Below are 22,487 nucleotides of genomic sequence, written 5' to 3'. Positions count from 1 at the left end.
TGCTGAGAATATAGAACATCTCATTCTTCATAACTTTGCATGACAGTCTTTTGAAGCACTCACCAGGACGTCAGCCTAATATACTGTAATTACTATGACAGCTTCCAGTTATCGAGCTACCTGCTCATTTTTCTTCCATATTTTACAGTGTCATGGGAAAGTGACTCAATGTTTTCACTTGCAATCTCAAACATCAGACTTTGTATACAAGCAGAAATTCAAAATGAACTTCCAAATGCAGAATCTGTCAAAGCACTGACACAACCACATACACAAGTTTAGTTCAATCCAGTTACCCTGGCTCAGCTTCTCCCACAGTTTAACACCTAAGTTTTATAAATCAAAACAAGATACATTCCACCACACAGCACAATTTAATGAAGATATAAAAATACAAAATGCCTGCCATGAACTTCAGCACACTGATCTCTCAAACACAAACATAAAGCAGTGATGTGATGGCCTGGAGGTGTGGCTGGTGTCACAGGCCAAGACCTCTACCCAGGTTTAAGACTTGCAGGCACCTGAAGATGAATTACATTACCCACCCATGCTCCAGGTCTGTAAAAGTTATTCAGGTTTCTTCTTTAGAATCATTTAAGGAGGACAGCTGTTAGTTCTATATAAACTAAACAGTCTGGTTTCCTATAACATTAAAGGGTAGCACAAGCCTGTCTTGTAAAGAGGGAAGAATTTAATATACACATTAACAAACTTACACTCATCAGTAAATCTTGCTGCACAGCTATGAAAATACACACTTGGATGTCAGTAAAAGAAATCTGGGAAACCTACATAACTATTTACTGTGACAAAGACTTGATTGTTTAGCACACAGAAGTAAGAAGGGATCATGTGCTAGAAAGATCACCAGGAATAATTATTTCCACATAATTAACAGGCATCTGAGCTGTGACTACTGCCATGTGTAGACAGTTCAGCTGAGCTGTGACTTCCGTGCCCAGACACTCTAATACGCACTGAGATGTCCTACTTAATGCCTGCTGTGAAATTATCCCTCGTTTTGCCCTTGCCCTTTTTCCCTTTTTATTCATTTTACAGCTTTTAAAGTAATAATCTGCTAAGAACTTTCCTGAAAGACACATTTAAAAGCATCTAAGAGTTGCTTCATAAAGCAAGCCTGCTATTGAAAAGTCGTGAGTGGCTTCAATTCAATTTTCCACAGAAGGGTTAGAGAAAAAATACGGACTAAGATATATTTAAAAACGGTCTGTGGGGACTTTGATTGGCTTTTTATCTGAATTCTGCAATACAGATTGCTGAGGACAGTAACTCTTTCAAATTCCCCTGACAAAACATAAAATACTCAGTATTTTATTGAAGCATTTCCAGCTCTCTATGATCCTGACACAGATTCTCAAAGAAAAGAAGGTACAAGAGAAGAGTTCCTCATGTTTAACAGATTATTGCAATTACCACAAAAAGGTAAGGATTTCTGACCACAAAGTTTTCCAGTCTGAATCTAGACAGAAAATGTACTCAGCTAGTCAGGATTTCAAGACATGAACTTACACGATTAAGATTTTAAGTATTTATTTATAGTCAAAAAATCTTAACCAGTAATATACAGCTTTACCCAGTAATATTGTTTATTCTTTACCATAGGTACAGAGATAATAAAAAAGCAATTAACAAAGCTTTTAGAAATATAATTAAATTTTATTTTTTTTTTCCAGTGAAAACTAAAATAGGTTTCTAACAATTCCCTTTACTATTTCAGCTCTTGAATCGGCTGCTGCTCATCAGGGCCCACATCTTCCTCTTCATTCAAGTCTTCTTTTGCTTCTGCATCTGTCACCACAAGGTGACTGAAGGCAGCATCCCTAACTGAGAGCTTTTTCATTTTGATGTTTGGCAGTTTCCTCAGATCACCATCCCACTCTCTTAAAGAGAAAAAAATAAGTAATGAAAACCAATTACCAATAGAAAGGAAGGCATGTCAGAGTTAATTCTGATTTCCTCAGAAGATGCTAACTCAAGTGAGGCTGCTTTTCTAAGTTACCCTCTGTCTCTCTGTGATACGAATAAGCACCAAAGATTTCACCTGATATTTTGCACTACTGAAGCTGTAATTTCTCTATGAAGAAATAAATACTTTCAGATGTGATATTCTGAAACAAAAATACATTTTTCACTTTATTCCCATAGACTTACTGAACCCTCAGTTACTTTTGGCCACTTGCTTTTAGGTTTGTCTTATTCAACGTGCAGTCTGGTAAGCAACAGAAAAACAGGTCAGGAGAGCTTCTTCACCTGGATGCTTGATTTGCATATGCAACATAACATGTATGTAATTCCCTCATGATTTATGGTAAACGTTAACATGTTGCATGACTGACTTCAAGAGAGCACAAAGGGTTAGTAAGCATTAATTCACATGGTAAGTGTATCATTTCAAAAGGCTTCATGAAAGAGAAAGGGTTGTTTCAAATACAAATCAAACCCAGTGCTCCCTTAATAAAATGCTTTCTTCATTACAGTAAGTGCACTTCATGGATAATTTTTCTCAAGGGTAAAGACAGCATTTGCCAATTATAAGATGTGTTTTTCCTTTACCAAGGCAATACAACAACACTTCTATCTGATGTCCCCATTCAAGAAGTCAATTGCGTGTTTATATATACAGGAGTCCCTTTTATTTGGGGTTTCTGGCTTTATTCCAACATCCTGTAAGTATGGCTTCTGGCTATCATCCCTGCGAGTCAGTGATATATCCTTGTAACACAAGCAAGTTGTTGTTTTTTTTTTCTTCAAGGTATTTCATTTGATAGGATGTCAGCAAAAATGTTCACTCCATCTACTACCAGGACAAACCAACATGCTGGCCCAGATGAGCCAGCAGCAAGTTTCACAGCTCCCAGATCTTTTAACTGGATGCAAGTAGTAAATTCATTTAAGATTTTCTACTAGTATATACACACATACCAACACTACTGTGAACAGCTGAAGTCATCATTTTAGGTAAAATATCTGAGAATGTTGAGGAAAAAGGTTATTTAAGTTACAGAAATGGCATTCTAACTGTTGAATCTAAATCTTCCAATGTTTTAGTTAATAACTGGCACAAGTGTTCAGCTTGTAACAGCTAAGAAATGCCAAAATAGCAGTGCCATACCTACTCTGCTTTTCAAAAAGACAAATTCCTTGGCAGTTTTGCATAAGTTACTTTTTTTATGAAGAAAGACAACAGGTTAACTTCAGAAACAGTATTTTGCAGATAAAACAGATTATAAGTGATAATAAAAAACCTACCTGAAAAATTTAAGGTGCTTTCTGTTCATAATGTCTGGTATTTCTAATAGGAAAGAAATTAAATTCTATCAGATGTGTTACATTATTCAAGTGAGTCTCATTTCAAAGGAAGAAATGTGAGCTAAATGGCCTCTAACCAAAATGGCTACATATCTTCTTTCCATTGCAGCCAAACTGCTCTTAAAGAAACCTGCCATACATATATACAAATATTAAAATAAATAATAATACAAATAAATAATACTACAAATCTGTATTACCTTTGCTAGTAAAAAGGAAGGCAGGTATTTTGTATTTAGACCTGTGGAACAGACCATTTTGCTTTTTTCCTCCTGGAGCAGCCAAAATCTTCCTACTAGACTGTAATTTATAAACTTAAGCACATTTTTACAAAAAGATGCCAAAGCTGCTTTGCCTTGGTTCAGTGTCATTCTTTTCCTGGTCAGTCCTGCAGTGTTACAAGCAGCCCACGTTTAGCATCACCACTAATTTATACCTTAGGAGCTTTGACATCTTCTCACACTATAAAACACATCATAACTGTCTATGAACTGTACAGACTTCACAGCCATCAGGCTTTTCACAGGACAGATGTTTTCTACCTCTGTAGCATTACATTAATTTTATTTTAGCTCTTAAAATTGTGGCATTAAAGCAACTTTTATACTGTCCTTGAACAAACAGATCTGCCTTTGTTCATCTATCAATTTCCTCAAGTTTTACAGTAATAAATAAGATCATGCTATCAATGCAGGATTACGGATGATTTTACTACTGCAAAACGTGGGATGATGATACCTGTACCATTTATCTTTGTGGCCAGACAGTCCTTATTATTCACAAAATTATTCCTTCCTTTCACACTTGGTTATGAAGTTACCAACTGAAGAACAATAATGTATGTAAAATGTTTTGGTAACAATTACAGTGATTTCTGCAGACTACCCCTTGGTAAGCAGATGAGGTGATACTGTTCACAGCTGGGCAAGGCAAGGCAAGGAAAAATTTGCCTAATGCGTTTTTTGGTCTGCCGATTCCTTGGTTCATGCCACAATCCATGCCAAATATCCATACCACATTAGGCTTTCCCAATAAAGCATTCAAATAAAGCCATAGTTGCTGTTTCTCTCTCTGCAGTCCCTAGAACTGCACTCATGGCAGCACAGTGCCAAGCACTGGAACATCCCAGTTGGTATTTTACAAGGAGCAATCAACGCTACTCTGTTTGCCTCTAGTAGTAAAAACTGAGTTTGGCACAAGTGGCACCATGCTGAGATTTGTATTTGTTTCTTTTATCAAAGCATGGATTGAACATACAGTTCAGTGTTCTTGTCAGACAAACCAGGACTAAATGACAAGACTTTCAAATGAAGCCCTTTCGTTTGTTTTTTTCTTTTTTTTAAAAAAAACAACATTTACTGAGTCTAAGTTATGTAGACCTTCTCCAAAGAATATATTCTAACAGTTTTATCTAGCCTATCATCTGGGGCACACCAACATCATGAGAAAGCAGGCACTCTGAAGAGAGAAGATTCTGTAACAAACCCAAGATTTGGCACTGAATTCATCTTTACTGCATTGGCAGTGGAAAAATTTTTAAGCTACGCTTACATGTGTGTTTACAATATGTTACACAATAAAAACTACTGAGTTGCCAGATTAAGAATAGAACTGTGTGTAGAAATAGAGTAATTATATACTGCACAGTAACTGATTTTCTAAATTATGCTGGATTAGTAACACTTGTCTAACTCAGCTGCATCTCATCCTAGCATGCACCAATGTCATGGTTTTTGCTGCTGCTTGTGAACTCCTTCATTTGCTTTAAAATGTTAAGAGGAGCATGTTTTTTTGAACTAAAGACAGAAAAAATATAAGAGAGAAATATAGAACAGGAGTTAGTGGGAAAGAAATGAACACAGTATTTTGGGGAGTAGATTATTGTCTGGCATGTCTAAGACAAAGTATTCAACAATTTACATGCTTAGCAAAACAGCAGTGAAAGATTTAAGTAAACAATTTTAAATGTTTCTGACCCTTTCAGATAGTTTTACTTTTGTTTCTTTTGAGCAAGAACAATCAGCCTGTTAAAAAAGAAGGAAACTGTAGGTGCTTTTTAGGCAAAAAATTGTTTGGTTATACAATAATGATCACTACAGAAAACAGTGGCTAATGAACAGTACAGAAGTTACATTAGCAGATACATGGAATGATACAGCTTTCATCTGAATTAAATTGATTTCCCTGTAATGTGAAGCCTCCAGAACTAATTAACAAAACTGGTGTATTTAGTTTTAAAAGCCACTTTCCCCAAGATTAATATTATGCATCTGAGAGAACATGCAAGGTAATTAGAAGCAAATTATCAAAAATGGATGATGTTCACATGAAATAATTATGATGCTTTTCCACTGAAAACATGCCAACCCTGGTTTACAAATAAATAAACAAGTATCTAGCATTACTTTTCAATAACTTTGCTATAAACATGTAAGACCAGACTAAACAAAAAACCCTAATACACAAAATTAAAACAAGAGGAAAAAACTGCAGTAAAACTACTGTAGATATATTTAAGGAGTAAGTGACAAGGAGCTGCTAAACCTCAACAACATCACTAATAATGTTCTCTGTATAGCTATTGTTGTTTAAAAAGGACTTAAAATTTTCTTTATTTTGGGATGTCTACCACTTTTGTAAACAAATTTTTACATTCTGTAAAGGATTAGTTTTTCATTTATATATATCCTTGACAGGACAAGAGGAAATGCCCTCAAGCTACAGCTAGGTAAGATTCATATTGGACATCAAGACAGAGGTTTTTACACTGAAATGGTGGTTAAGCATTGGAATGAGTTGCCCAAGGAAGTGACAGGAATCAGTAGCCTGGAAAGTGTTCAAGAAATGACTGGATGTGGCACTTAGTGCTATGGTCTAGTTGACATGGCCATGTTTGGTCAAAGGTTGGACTTAATGATCTTGGAAGTCTTTTCCAACCTAATTGATTCTATGATACAAATAGACTGCATCAAATTTAAGTACTTTCCTAAATGAAAAGAATACATATAATGCAGACTCTTCATAGCAAATGCACATGCATACAAGAAATAACTGAGTTCAAGAACGGGGGGGAAAAAAACCCAACAAATCTAAGTCAGTTATAAAAGCTTACTAAAGCTTCTAGGACTAATAATGAGCCAAAACATAAAAGCACTGTTTCCAGCTGATTTCCATTTATGCCCAATCTCTAATTACAGTATTTAGTTGCTATAGTACTTAGCAGCAACTATTTTCTCTGAATGAACAATGTCTTAGACAGAGAGCAAACTCTGCAGCAGCTGTGGTAACAAATAATGAATGATTTGAAAGTATATTTAATATGTGAAGTTGCACTGTGCTCTCTGAATGCTTTACTTACTAATTCTATAATAACCTCAAATTTTGCCTACAATATTTCTAGCTTCTTCATTATTTTTATGTTGTGCTTGTGCATTTGACATCTTTTTCTCTAGCCCTACTGCCTTTTTCTGTCAGCTTTCCACAAAGCAGTAAGGAAAAAAAGAACTAAAATTTAAAAGCAAAAAAAAAAAAAGAGTACTTTCTACAATTGAGCTGTTTGATGACAATCACAGAATCTATTTTTCTTATTACTTTTTCCCCCTCCTAAGACATCTATGCATTAAGTCATAGAGATATTTCTAAATTCCTCTGCCTCTGTAGGCTGCACTGACAAAACTTTAAAGCCATTAATTTTCTCGATCTGTACAATACCTATCAGGGTGTGCTGATTTTCTCCAAAGTAGCTAGCACAGGACTGCACTTTTGATTAGCTGGAAACGGGGTTGATGAAAACAAGATGTTTTCATTAGACCTGAGCTGGGCTTGCACAGATCCAAGGCCCTTTTTCTGCTCCTCACCTCAGCCCACCAGTGAGGAGGCACAGAGTGAACAAGGAGCTGGAAGAGGACACAGCTAGGACAGCTGACCAGGGAATATTACACACAACCCAAACTTTGCTGTGCTTTGTATCCTAACTACAAAATAATGTAGATTTTTCATGCTTTCCACAACATATTTTACTATTAGGAGGACCAGTTATGTCTGGATAATACTTTAGCATTAACTCAGCTTCAACATGCATATTACTGGTTAAAGCAAAATACAAACACTTCACTGCTTATCTTGACTATCCCCAAACAATTCTGCTTTTTGCATTTTCATTATCTCTTTGTCTTTCTTCCTTATTTCACCAAACTATTGCTGCTTCCCTTCAGCCTAGTTCCAGCTATCAAAGGAAGGTCCAAACAAGCTAAACATAATTTGTATTTAAGGCAGGTGCATTAAAAGCTCGCTTTAGTTTCAAAAATAGGTTATATATGCCTGCACTGAAAAGACAGTGCTAGCAAAGATGCACAAAGGCAAAAGTAGAATATACAAGTCAGATCTCCACCATCATTTTTTTCTCCTTTTCTTCACCGTGGCCCTCCTCCCAAGTAACTCCAAGGCACACCTAGCACTTAGGTTAATTTCTTGAGAAAGAAAAATAAGGACAATGCCTAGAAAGTTTGCTTAGATTCTGGCCTTGTGAGCAGGTGAGCATTCAGGTGAGGACTGGATGCTTTCTAATGCTTTTACATACCTATTCCATAACCCTCATAGAGTTGTCTTTCACGTTCTATTGTCTGCTTGATGACAGCTTCCCTTGAAGCGTGCTGTATTCCTTGTCTGCCTTTAATGCTGTTTTGTAATTCAATCTGCTCCAATTCAGCATTGAATCGACACATATAACTGAAAGAAATAAAATGCATAAAAGCTAGATGCAGTCATACAAAAACAATTTTAAACAGAATTACTCTGATAAATTATTTTACTAATTGTAGTTATTTTCTAATTTATTTTCTTTATTTATTGGAGACTCAAGGAATAAGTAGTATAAAATCTGCATGTTCAGGTGTCACAGAATAAAGAACCTAACAAGCAAGTGCATGTTATTACTACTGTCCAAATCACTTGAAGACCTCCACATACTACAAAACTAGGGATATACTTCAATAACTTGAAAAAAAGAAACTAAATACGATTTACTTGAATAATTCTAGTATGACTGTATAAATGTCTCAATATTTGTCAGTGGCAACAGAATCAACTACTTGATATTATTAATAGCAATATATAAAAGTCCTCCTGAGTCATCATCCATTATTTTTAAAGACAAGTCAAGGTTTTTAACACCAGTCTTACTTTTCAATTAGTTCACCAGCTTCCTTCTTTGTGTACTCAATTTTACTGGGGTCAAGGTGACTTTGAAACCATTGCAGTTTTTCTCCTACAAGAATAAACTTAACATTAATTGTTACACAACCACTGTAGCATCAATACAGATTAATGTTTCTCAAAGTTTTTCAAATGCCCCCTCCCCCCATTTTTCAAGATTTTGAATGGCATCATAGGCTCTGATACTGTGGGTACCACATATGAAGGCAGATGTAATAGAAACATTCCCACATCATTTCAGGTTTATTTTATACTTTTCTTACAGGAAAAAAAAAAAGAAAAAGTTAGGCTTTGTTTTACTGGAAATTAATTAAAATATAACTATATCAATTGATTAGGAAGAAAACTTAGAAAGGGGAAAAAAAGCCAACAGAGTGGCTGAGTAAGAGTCCTGATAGGCACATCTATTTTTAAACAGATTAAATTGAAAAGATGCAGGATCAATCATATGGAAGAGAAAAATATTCCAGGTTGTGTCTCAAAGTTTTGGATTTACTTGCTAATACAATGTGTCCTTTAACCTACATATATCATCTTCTTTTACAAGCAATTATAAAAGCTTAATTGTATTTGTATTACAAATACAATAAATATGTGTACAGATGTACAAAGCACTCATTTGGTCTATACTGCCTTGCTGTTGTGTACAGTGACTAAAGATTAGCTACGCTCAGCCCCAAATTCAATCCTCTACAGATTAAGTGAACATGTCAGGTATTTCAGTATTTCAGTCAAGTCTATTTGTAGATTGCAGAATCAGATTTCAGAAAAAGAAGCTCTAATTGGATGTCTAAAAAGTTGGTGAAACTTAGAATCTCCACGAAACTGAATACTGTAGTCACTAATAGAAGTTTCTGCTTACCAATAATGCTTAAACGCAAAGCTTTGTCAGTCTTCAACCTAGCAGAGAAAAAACAGATATGTTAGCCAGGAATGAGTACCATATAAATAATAACCTTAATTTTATTCTTAAAAAGTTGGGGTTTTTTTTCAATCATAGTGAAAGTCAAGGTAAAATTTCAAATAGAAATATTTGACAAATTCCAAACAATGTAAAACTTCTGTTTCATCCAAAATATCTACTTTCTGGTAAAACTACTAGCTGAAATGTGTCCAGTTTACCTATTAAGCTAAACAGCTTCTTGGAAGAAAAACAGACGCAAAATTTTTCTCTGAGTGCAAAAGGAATTTATTTCACCAAAGAGCTGCACTGTCACAATTTCCTTAAGTATTTCTGATATTCCTCTGATATGTCTAATGAGTTGGGAGATTTCACTACACTGCACTCCTTCAAATCAAGCAGGCAATGTGAAAAATACCACTCTGCCACCTTAAAACTTGCAATAATTAAAGTTTGTGCTTAGCAAACAGTAAGTTAATGTGGTAAGAAACCAAAATTAACAGCTTCATTAAAGAAGATGGAAAAAAACCCAGCTCTGTCTCGCAGTACTTTTAAGTCCACTTGAATCCCTGGCAGGATACTCAAAAGCCTTCTGTGCTCTTTGGGATGTTGGTACACAGTTCTATTTGGGATTAATTTTCGTCCTAATCAGGAGTTCTCAAAAAAGACAAGTTCTCTAACAGGAAATCCTGTGCCTCATACTCTTTTGTCATGCTCAAGGTGTCAGATGCAATCTGCATCAAAAGATGTTGCAATTTTCTGTTGTTTCCAGAAAGGAAAACAAGACATTATTGGGCAAGTACAAAATTTGTCACTAGAAAAAATACCCTAGCCATGCATATTCAGTGTATATATTCAAGGACCTCTCATGAAATTGACTTTTTATTATTATTATTAAATAGGAAATTTGGTAATGGATTAAGTAAATCATAAAGGCTGTAATTGACAAAGAATAAATAATGTTGAAATTCATCACTGTTCAAAGCTACTGTGCTCATTTATTAAATTGCTTTTACTCTGTAAAACCTAATGAACATTTTAGAGCTAACTGAAGTAACTCAGAGCACAGAAGTCTGTCACCTACCACAAAAACTGGGATCAAAAGATGAACCCCTTACCTTCCAGAGACAAACCTAGAAGTGTCACATGTCCACAAACCTACATTATTAAATAAAGATTAGATTTTTCAAGAAGTATTTCATCCTCTGAAGACTGTCTAAAAGCCATGCACAAGGAAATGCACAGCATGTGTGAGCTGCTGAGAATTCCACTAACATATTAAAGAAATTTTTAATTCTATGGATCCCCCAGCATGTGTAGAAGAAGCTGGGCAATAAAAGCTGGGCAGGCTTTTATCCTCAGAGGACTTATAGCAGGGAGCTTTGGATGGTAGCAGTGTCCAAGAAAAGGATGCATACTGCACTCAGTGGAACTCCACACCAGCAACCCCTGCTGGGAACTCTGCAAGGCAACACTGCCAGAGGAGCCTGTCTGCAAAGCTTTGCCACAGAGAAAACTACAATGGCATCTAGGAAAGCTGCCTAAACAGGATCATGTCACACATCTACATTCTAAAACACTACAAACTACCATCTGCACCTGTTAGGGCCACAAAATCATTTATTTATAAAAGCAGCGAAGTACAGAACCACCATTTTCTTCTGGAAGAAAAACCTTCACTCTCCTGGTGCACACAACAAATTTCAGCATGAGAAATAATGAATGATAGGCTTGGATGTTGCCTTATTGTACTTTTCATAAAAACATCACCTCAGTGACTGCTAGAAGACAATAGCATTAGTGGGGAGGCTAATCAAATCAGGTGAGTCAAAGAAACTTCCTCTCCTTCCACACAATCAGTAATAGCTTTTACTTAGGGGAAGGAGAGGTTAAGACCAGGGATACAATCTTGTGCCAGGCTGTTGTTTCTTGATGATTTTCTTCTTCACCCACCTTCCAGAAAACCTTTACTTAAGCAATGATTATTAATAAGAATCATTAGTGGCTTTCTTGATGCCTACTAAGTACTTAAAAAGTAAATTCTACATGTTCCTTTAGCACCTCTTTATCTCAGATATTGTATTAAACTGCTCTACTCTAAACACTAACAATGAATAAGTATTTCCCAAATCAGATTACAAACTCAGTATTTTTCCCCAATAATATCCACACATACAAATGCCCTCTATGGCTCTGAAAACTAAGACAGGCTTTTTAAAATAAATAATTCTAAAAGCTAACAGTTTTTCCTCATGAAGAATCTGCAAGAACATGTCACAAAGCATCACTGCTGCAAGCAATGCAAGTAAAAGCATAGTGGGTCAAGAAAGATTAGGAGGTTAGACAGGGGAAAACTTCAGAAAAAGCAAGCACAGTTCTACTGGGAGACATTTGAAGGTTGCTTATTCCCATAAGGTCACTTCCCACCCCACCACTGTAAAAACTCCTTAGCTCTCATATCTCAGAACATGTCAGTATTAGACTTGTGTTATTTGTGATGAAAATGTATTCCTAAGCAATTTATTGTGCAATAGAAAGGGTCTGCTTTGACTCAGGAGGTAAAACAACAGAAAAAAAAAAAATGCACAGCTAGATTAGCTTTAGCTACCAAAGCCAGATAGGTATCTCTGCAGTTGCAGGAAAACATGACTGGTGTTGGAACATCACTACTACGGAAGTTTCATAAATTTCCCACTATGATCTGGTTTCCTAAAGTGTAGAAAAGTCAGTGTTCTACTGACTAACATTCTACTACTGCCAGTGAAGCAGCTATTGCTGTCTCATAAAAATATTCATGTAATTATTTAACAGAGCAAACAAGCTGCCTAAAGGAATAAGGATTCACTTGTAGATTAAGAGAGAATAAATTGGCAGTAATACACTGGAAGTTGTCGCTGCTCATTAGACCTTGAAGAGAATCGAGAGGAGAGGGATGCAGGCAAGAAAAAGGTGTAATTTAAGTGAACAAGATGATTTAAGATGGTAGACAATTTTCTAAAAGCAATTGGTCTGTCTTCTCTTATTATGGTTAAGATTGGTCTTTTGTAGTGCAGTCAGTTTCTGGACAGTAAACTTCTAACTGCTGTCATATTTCGTTACAAATGCTTGCAGTGAAGAGTGGAAAATGGAGCCCATAAAAGACTTCTGCAACTTCATGCAGAATTTCTCTCTCCTTTTTCCCAGTGCATTTTAAATATTGAAATTCCTTGTGGATAATATCCACCCCTTATTACTCTCTCCTTCCAGCAAAAGGTGCTGGAATATTCAACTCATAACTTAGTGCAATTTTCTTTCCTGTGTAACATAAACAGGAACATTCACAGTAGTTATTTCTTTACTTCCATCCTATAGGAAAGTTAATAAGGAAATAGAAGCCTAAACTGTCTCCAGACAAGTACCAAAGGAAAAAAAACAAACAACCAAAACCCAACCAAACCAAAACAAGCAATGCAAAATAAACAAACTACACAAAACTAAAAGCATTGACTGGTACTTCTATAAGATATTCTCACCCTCCAATAACATGCCAGTCAAGCGCTTCCTACACCCTACACCTTTGTGTTTAATAGTAATCAAGAAATAAAATGTATGTATGTTCAAAAGTATTACTGCACAAATTTATCCAGCCAATTAGAGCATCCTCTGGCAGGGAAATCCACTGCTTAATAAAAATAGTACAGACAAACTCTATGGACTTCCTGCATTCACTGACTACTCTAATTCAGTTTTTCTGTACTGCAGAAGTGCACTAGCCTGTACAGAAAAATTATCCCCTTTACTCAGGCCTGGTGAGATCACATTGAGAATTCTGTTTCCAGTTTTGTGTCCTATTCATACTTCAGACAACTTACTTCTACACAGTAACAAGCATGGTCAAAAAAGTATGAGATTTGGAGATGGGACTAAGGAAGAAAATTCTGTAGAGATTACAAGGCAGCTTCTCCTATTTACCACCAAAAGATGTATTAACCTTCTACCAGAGAACAGGGCTGTCATTCAATAGAAGCAATTTGGAAAATTGTTTAAAGACATTTAATAGGCCTGCAGAAGCAATGCGGAAGAACAAAACTGGTGTGAGCTATTTCTTTTTCCCGAGAGTGTAGGAGTGGAAAGCTTTCCTCCATTCACAGCATCAGAAATTTATCTTGCCTTTTTCAGACAAATGCAAAATAAGTCCAAGCCTCACCATTATATTACAGAAACTGAAAGCTAAGTAATTACAATAAAAAGTTCAACACATATTTAATTCCCAATATTAAAAAAAAAATCCAGAGAATTTACCAAGGTGATCATTTACATAACAGAGATTCAAAAGAAACTGGAACCCTTAACAAGTCTTTTAAAAAAACTAACAGGAAATATAAAATCAACATTATTCATGTCTTTCAAATTAAATTGCTCTTCAAGCCAAGACAATACAGAAAATAGAATATAGACAAATGGAGTATGTTTTTAATGAAACTAATTTTTAGAACACCACAACTCAAGTGATCTACGAAGTACAGAATGTTACTTAACTGTTCAGGCCCCAGAAGCGTAAGATGTAGAACTCTTATTTAAAAGATATAAAGATATAAAATATAAGATCATTTTGCTATCACAATATGCTGTGGATGGTGAGAACTGACACACTATTCTTGGTGGAATGGCTTCCCTATGCAATATGAAAGGTTACATCTTTTACAATCAGCCTAGATTGAAATAGCAAGAATAGGGTTTCTTCAAATACAAAGGAAGACTAAGGCTGATGTGAGTTTCTTACTGAATTGAAAGGGACCCTGACAACAGAGACCAGTGAAGGCAGACACCTTCTTTGTGTGGGCCTTCACTGCCATGAGCAGCCCCCAGGAATCTCTGACCAGGATTAAGGAATGTCAGAAGGAAGACTCCCCCTTGGCCAAGGAGGGCTGGGTTAGAGAACACCCAAGCAAACTTGACATCCACAAAGCCAAGGGCCCTGATGGATGCATCCACTGAATGCCAAGGAAACTGGTAGAAACCATGGCTAAACTGCTCACAATTATCTTTGAAAGGTCATGGACAGGAGGAGAGCTGCCTGAGGACTGGAAGAAAACAGATGTCACCCTGGGTCTCCAAGATGGCAAGAAGGAGAACCTAGGGAACTACTGGCCAGTCAGCCCCACCTAAATCACTGCAAAGGCAATGGAGCACCTCATTCTGGAGGCCATCTCTATCCACATGCAGGACAAGGAGGTGATCAGGAGCAGTCAGCATGGATTTATTAAAGGTCATGTTTGACCAACTTGATTGCCTTCTGTTATGCAACAACTGGATGGACGAGGGGAGAGCAGTGCCTCAGTTTCAGCAGGGCCTTTCAACCTTCTGCTGTTGCAAGAGGAATTAAAGTAACACTCCAAGAAAAAACATCGGCACTGGTGTCCCAGTGTAACTCTAACCACATGAGCCTGTCACTAAAAGATTTGAGTTTTTGAGATTTTGCCAAGTCATAATGAATAATCAGTAAGTAAGCTCCCTCACGAAGTTTTCTTGTGCATGTTTTTCTGTATGGTGAAGTCACAAATGCAATGCTTTTTGAATCTTACTTGATTCTTTAATGAAGCTGAAGAATCAAGTAAGATTAAGGTATCTTTTGTGATTAAGAGCTGTGAGTAGATGTTAAGACACAAGGTGAGAGAACTAAGGGACAAAGTGGTCAATTTAGCAGTAGGAAAATAATCTGCAGTAAAAATTTAAAATCAATAGTCAGAGAACACAGAAAAAATACAAAAAAGCAGGGGAAACTTCTTGCACATTAAAAAACAGCCCAATCCTCAATACATGCTACTTGTGAACTCTTGCAGCATCTCTGCTGAAGGCTCCATGACCCCACTGTGGCAGCAAAGACCCCCCTTCTAGTGAAAGCAACGGTGCAACTGCTGTGGATAAGGTTCTACATCAATCCTAACAACAAAACTGCACAGTCTCTGGACCAGGAGTTTCCATTTTAACACCTTCAGACACATGAGTATTTGGGCTCAGCTCACATAGTCCATCCAGACACTACAATTTATACAGTTATACAGCTTATACAGTGCTATGCTAAGATGGAAAATGTTTAAGCTAGCTTGAGTAACTTCCTAAATAAACACAGTTATGCATAGCAAGCAAGCTGAGACAATGTAAATTAAAGACCAGTCTTCACCAGCTGTTTTTTCCCTCTGTGAGAGGGGGAAGTAAAACTTAAAAGCAGAAAAACAAACTTGCCATGGAGCAGCATAAAACCACCAAAAAGGAGTTCACTATACAGTTTTATTCAGAAGTCTGTCTTCTGCAGGAAGGTTTCTGGGTTTTCTTTTCTGTTCACTCAGCATTTTAGCAGAAGCAGCTGGCCCCTAAACAGAACTCAAAGTAAAGTCAAAGTAGGTGACTCACCTTCATATGCAATCATTAGCATCATGCTACTCAGATTACCAAAGGCAAGAAATCTAACTTTTAAGGACAACACCCAGAGTCAAGCAGCAGAACTACACACTTTGTATAACCTGATTTAATGCATGTAAACCTGTCACTTCACATGGCCCAGCAGCAGTATTAAGTTATGCAGGCCTTTCTGTTATTTATGGTTCTATCAGCATAACAGCCCATGTCCACTACTACAAATAAGAAATATCCTTTGTGATGTTATTCTTTGGTCTGTACAGAGGTTTTGCAGTCAACTTACTTTTCTTTCTTCTCCTGTTTGTGTACATCCCTCGCAAGCTGTGCAGCTTTTCTGCTGTAGGGATGGATAACTTTTTTCTCTTGCTTCCCTCCTTGAGGTTTTCGTAACTTTGGCTAAAAAGAAATCAAAGATACTAAGCACTAATAAGGGTGGGTAAAACAGCAAAGGGAAGAATGACATACACAGCATGGTGAAGACATAAAAGGTCATAGATATCTAATAAAGCCCTTAACTTTCAGTAACACATTATCAATTTCACCCACTTCAATAACAAAATTACTTGAAGCCAGTACATGCTGTAACAAAACCGCTAGAGCACAGGAAACGCTGCAAGAAATCTGACAGTGACCACTGTCAAAATACCTACTTGACAGAACTCTACAGCTAAAAAACCAAGAATAACTCTTAGTACCTTTGCCGAAAAATGTCCCCATTCAAGCTTCTATCTGGGTTTCTGACAAGAGCCTCATGTAATTTGTACAATGTAATAAAAGCAATTTTCTTGTTTTTCCCAAGGGATCATTGGAATGCCTCATACCAGAGACCAGCCAGAGGCTTTCATTCTCCTCCCTTTCATACTGCACAGAGAGGGAATACCATTCACGAATTTCCAAAGTAGAGCAATACTACTCTAAGTTATCCTACTTTCTGGTAAGAAAGTACTTGAACAGAACTGAAAGGCTTCATGCAATAATATGCTATTTAACTGCACCAAAAAGAAACGCCTGAAAGCAAGGGGGCTTTCCTGCCGTCAACAAACGGAGACTATAGTAATCCAGTTCTCTAGGATAACATCAGTGCTTAGGGATGCGAAAAAAAGAGATGGTGTCAAAGGCAAAACTACTCTGAGCACCTCGGGAAATCTCCGGCGGCGCCAGCACCTCCCCCCTGCCCCACAGCGGACCGTGCATCCCCCCGCCCCGGGGCCGCCCTGCCGGGAAGGCCCGAAAGGCCACAAACCCCTGGGGGAGGAAACGCAGCAGTTTTTAAATGCAAGGTCGGCTCACCGCCCGTATCGGCCCACAGGGCCACCGGCCCGCCAGCGGACTCGCCGCAGACTCCCGCGGCCTGGTGAGGCCACTCCCGGAGGGAATGAAGGGGCGGGGAGCACGGCGTGAGCAGCCACCGCCATCCGCAGGAGCGCAGGCTGCGGGAACCGCACCCGGACCCCTTCTCCTGTCCCTGTCCCTGTCCCCATGCCCGTCCCCATCCCCAGCCCGCCACACGCACCATGGCCAGCGAGCCTCCTTCCGGCGCCGCGGTGCAGCAGCCTCAGCGCTCCGGGCGGGCGCGCGGCGGCGCGGCGGGCGTTCCGTGGCGCCCCGAGCGGACCGGGCCGCGGCTCCGAGCTGCCGCTGTCATGGCGAAGGTGCGGGCCCAGAGCACGGGATGAAACCTGATCAGGGACTGGATAATCTCTTGGCAGCAGCTAAAGTGACTGCTTTGGCAGCTAAAATTAATGGGGCTTAATCTTTATCTTAACCCATGAGTTTCAGATTAAAGAAAAAGTAGTAGTCCAAGAACCTGGTGATAATTATGATGGAGAAATTCCACAAGTGGTGCCTATGCAAAGAAGGAGCCTTGCTGAGCTGAAGAAAATGGAACAAAGTCAAGAAAAAGGTGCCAACCTGTGTGAGAAAACCTTTCCCTTGGGAGCAGAAAAAGCTTCTGGGAAGTCCAAAATCAAAAGTTACCGGAGAGTGTAACTCTCAGGCTTGCAGACATCACCAAAGCAGAAAACCCCAAAGATCTGTGGCAGCAATGCTGCTGTGGCACCTCAGAACAGATCATCACCTGCATCACGGGCCCGTGCAAAAACACTTGTGCCTGTTCGGCTCCAGACACCACACGCTCAAAGGAGACACCATCTTTAGGTCTTAGCACTTCTTGTCTTCAGATGCTGATAACTCTTACAATATATAAAGAAACATTAATTTTAAAGGTTGTCCCTAAGCAGCAGGCCCCCAAATCTTTTACTGAAATACATACAAGGAAAGTAGGATTATGTAAAGCAAAGTCTTCATTCAGCTTGTATTGGAACATTACCAGTTTGTGTACTTGCAATAAAACTGTTTCATGGATTTACAGAACTGCTACAGATGGCGGTGACAGTAGCAATTTTGGTTTTTAATCTAATAATTTAGGATGTAGCAGTCACAGACAGGAAACTGAGCACGGAATTTTAAATAGTCCACCCAAGTAAATAGATTTAGAGGTATGCCGTCAGACAGCGCAGGAATCATAGTAGCAAACTGGGGAATAGGTCTGTTTTAATACTGTTCAAATCTTCTCAGGACCAGAAACTCACATTTAACTGAGGGGTGCTGGAAGAAGTAAGGCAATAAGGTCTGTGACTATGGGGCCCACTCATGAGTACAAATCAAAGATGAAAAAAAAGAATTTGTCAATTCTTTCTTCATTTGCATGAACAACTTGGAGGCTTTAGAGCATGCATGCTTGGGAATGTGAATAGGTATGGCCTTCCCATCAAAATACCACAGAGAAACTGCTGTGGTCTCCATCTAGCTTTCATTTCACAAAGAAATGCTAGGTTGGAAGCAGATGTACAGCTGGCTTTCCTTCTGAGCTGCAGGACATGGCTGATGCAGAACCTGGAGCTGAAAGGTACCCACAGTAAATTTTAAATTGTAACTGTAAGAAAGAAACCCAGACTCTGAAGACACACTTAATGGGCAGCTCCGAGGGGCCTTTCAGCTGGTCTGCCAGACTGTAATGAGACCCCTGGGTGATGATGCATTTAATCCGATGACCTAGTTACAAACCAAAAAGTACTCAGTCTAAATGTGCATTGATTTCCAGTCTGATCTTGTTCTTTAAATAGTGTGTAATCTGGAAACTTCTTTTTTTTTTTTGCTTTTTAGTACTTCACTGTCTCCATCTACAAAGGATCTTTTGCAAAATATCTTGACAGCTGTGTGGAATAATTGCTGTGTAATTTTTCCTAAGTCATGTATTTATCCTGGGGAGGTGGCAGATATGGATATATGAATCCAAATTTGGCATGTTAATAACTGGATCTTAATTTGCATTTTTTGCATTAATTTTACTGATGCTATTACAAATGCATAAATTATAATAAGGGGATATCTGGCTATGACAGTCCTTCTTACAGTGTTCAGTGATGCAAAATAAAGTAGATTTACCAAGTACAGTTTAATTATTTCATCCTTGAACTGATTTGCTATTAAATTCTATTTACTACAAAATATTAAATATTATCCAGCAGTGACTACAGTACGGTACTTGGGATACAGTAGCCATACAATTCTAAGAAGGAGGCCCCATTACAATGACAACAGCATGTATCAGCTTTTCAGAAATTCTAACATTTTTATGTCATGAATTAGACCAATTGACATAAGTTTTAGACTGATTTATGAATATTCTTAAAAATCTCATTTACAGTGTTATAACTGCAGTAATAAGACTGGAATTTAAAATTGTGTTAACTTAGTTGTAACAAAATACAAATTTCCCGAGTTCAAGGGAATCAGCTAAAGGTTAAAGCAATTTACAACTGCATTTAGAAATGAGGAAAAAAAAAGGTAATGAGCAAGGGAAACTGTATCAGTGAGAGGACAGTGGGCAGTCAGTCTCAGGATCTGCCACAGACTGAATGCATCTGTAGCAGGTCTTCAGTGGAGAGACACATGTAGAGTTTCTTGAGTATATTCCATGTTATCAATAAGACCAAGCAGTACAGTAGAAATAGAAAATAGCAGTTATGCTTGCAGTTGTGAAATGGATTTTTTAAGATAACCTCTCTCAAACTGGTGTTTTTTTGCATGTCCTGTTATCTTAATGAATAAAGGATATAGCCCCCTGATTCACTTAATGTATATTTAATTGCAAACTTCCACATTAATGATATGTTCCTAGGATTTCCAGTCTCTTCCTACATATGCCAAGGTCAGATTTTCTCAAGCGGTGGTGACATGAAGGAAACGGTATTGTTTAAATATAAATAAATTGGGTAAGAATTATGAAGTTCTGAAACTGATACATAACTTGTGTTATTTTTAAATCAACCTTTAGGAGAATAAATTGGCTGACAGTTGAGCTCATTGTTGTCACGGGTGGGTGTCTGACTGAGCTTCAGCAAATCTGAGGGTGCATTCATTAATATTTGCTGTATACTGAGTTCATAAATAGAATGCCACTTGCTTTTCATTTAGTTAGGCTTATGCTTTGACATTAAATTCCTGTCAATTCAATGCCATTGTTTATGTCCATAGTTTACAGACTGTGAACATGCATGGCTGAGGTAGTATTTCTACAAATTCAACTTAAATGACTCAAGAGAGCTTTAAATAAACCCAAGTTTTAAAACTTGTGCTCCAGAATTTCTAGCATTTACCTGAAATTTTCATTACATTTCTTATGATCAGTACATTTGGTTTTACTTATGCCATAGATACTAATGCATTTTTCACTGATACATGTAATTTTTCTGCTTACAAACTAAGAAAAGGTATGATAGAAACACCTATTTATATAACTCACTCTTTCCTACATGGTTTGCAATCATTTCTAATCTACAGTGCACAAGAAACTACTAAAAACACCTACTACATGCTCCTTTGATTATGCTGCAGGCTACCTATTTCTGCAATTCGTATTTTTTTTCTAAATGCTTCTACTATTGTATTTCTTTTAATCTCTCCATTCTAATTACACTCAAGCTCTTCCTAATGGATTCCTGCTGCTAATCAGAACATCAGAGGACCACTTATTCCTTTTGACAAGGCCTCCTTTTATCCATCTCTTTAACCTTTTTAAATGAGAGCTCTGGCCGCTTCATTTGTTTAGATTTTGAAGAGGCTCTCTGGTGCACTGTACCACGCTTCACCTTTTGCAAGTCCATGGTAACATGGGAGATATGTAGCATACTCTGCAAGTTTCCAGTTTCAAGATATCATCTGCAGAAATATGTAGGTTTAAAACTTTCTGGAGAGAAGAATCAGAAATGGGGCTACAGTATAACATGCTGTCACTGTCTAGCATGGCAGCTTCAGCAAAGAAAAGATAATCTTTTGTACTAGATTCTTTAGATGCTCTGTTTTGCAGACACCTTTCTGGACCAAATTATTCCAGTCAGGTTGCATGCAAGTGTGTCAATACACAAAGATTTTCAGCAGATTCTCTGGTACCCACAGTTTCCATGGAGCCCGTGGTGTGCCCAGTGGCTTAATGCTCAGATAAAATGATCAGAAGTTCAGTGTGGGGGCAGATACATCTGGGAAACATGCCTGAAACTTAGAGAATAAACCCTTCTGCCTCTGCTTAAACTTCTGTTTAGCCTGTCTGGGTATCCATTTGAAAAATTCCTCCTTATAACCATTCAAATATACTCATTAGTGAAGTTGCAACCAAAGTTCACGATTTTATTCTTGTGAGACTTTATTGGGTCTTTTTTTTTCAATAGTGAATTGAATTTAATCTGTGGTAAATTTATCTGACATGTCCTTGATATATCAGGATATTTTCACTGTACATACACTAATGGAAAAATAAGGATAAAATTATCTGCCAATACAAAGATGGTTACTGAGTGAGGCTAAAAAATAATCATAGTTCTGTGAAAAACAGAAAAACATGAAAAGATTGAAATCTCAATGCTTTCATTAAAATTTGAGGGACAGCATATAATTTTTTAATCTATCTGTCTCGTTTAAGTGTTTTTTTCCTTCTTGTCCTTTTCAATCTTCAGGCTCTGTAGCTGCAGCAGTTGAGGCTATTACATGAACATACTGTATAATATTTTAGATGAGCTGACTCCAGTAATTCAGTCTTGTCTGGGATTTCATCAGGTCTCAGGAGCCTTTCCTCAGCTCCTCTGGCAGGCATATTGTGTTGTCAGGTGCCTGTGAAGCTACAAATAATTTCTGATTTTGTTCTTCATACTAATTTTTAATTCCTTTTTATTTGAAACTTGGAATAGACTTTCTCATTACTACTGTCACAACATGTCACAGTGTTATGCAAAGTTTAAATGTACATGTGTACAGCTATCTGATATTTTCAGTTTAAAAGCACGCAATCCCCATAAATTCTGTAGCAGCATAGCATGTTTCACCTCTCCTGCAATTTTTTTTTTTTTTCAGTAGATTTTTTGCATACTTCTGAGTTTCAAACTGAGTCTGCAAGAGTGATCTGGGCATAGTCTAGATAAATATGTTCATGCTTACTGCTATATACCTGTATCAAAAATTACATTATTTTAAATTTGGTTTGGTGTATTTGGCTGATTGCTTGGATTTCCTTATTAAATAAATATAACTTCTGCTTGTAAACCTTTAACAATCATAATAATTCTGGTTATCTCCTTGGTCTCTC

The 22,487-nt window shown here is 37.5% G+C and overlaps 1 protein-coding gene across 1 annotated transcript; it reads right to left on the bottom strand.

Moving 5' to 3' along the window:
- Nucleotides 1-1,529: 1,529 nt before the first annotated feature.
- On the bottom strand, nucleotides 1,530-17,449 carry TMA16 (translation machinery associated 16 homolog). The gene is made up of 7 exons (XM_015625099.2): nucleotides 17,361-17,449; nucleotides 16,131-16,243; nucleotides 9,410-9,447; nucleotides 8,515-8,599; nucleotides 7,913-8,061; nucleotides 3,274-3,316; nucleotides 1,530-1,904 (listed from the first exon to the last, which is right to left on the bottom strand). The coding sequence occupies exons 1-7, from the start codon at nucleotides 17,361-17,363 to the stop codon at nucleotides 1,733-1,735; spliced, it is 603 nt and encodes a 200-aa protein (XP_015480585.1). The 5' UTR covers nucleotides 17,364-17,449; the 3' UTR covers nucleotides 1,530-1,732.
- Between the last annotated feature and the right edge of the window lie 5,038 nt (nucleotides 17,450-22,487).

This window comes from Parus major, chromosome 4, assembly GCF_001522545.3.
Source record: "Parus major isolate Abel chromosome 4, Parus_major1.1, whole genome shotgun sequence".
In the NCBI taxonomy this organism is placed as follows: Eukaryota; Metazoa; Chordata; class Aves; order Passeriformes; family Paridae; genus Parus; species Parus major.
The sequence above is the reverse complement of the archived record's forward strand: the minus strand, read 5'-3'. Positions and strand labels throughout refer to the sequence as shown.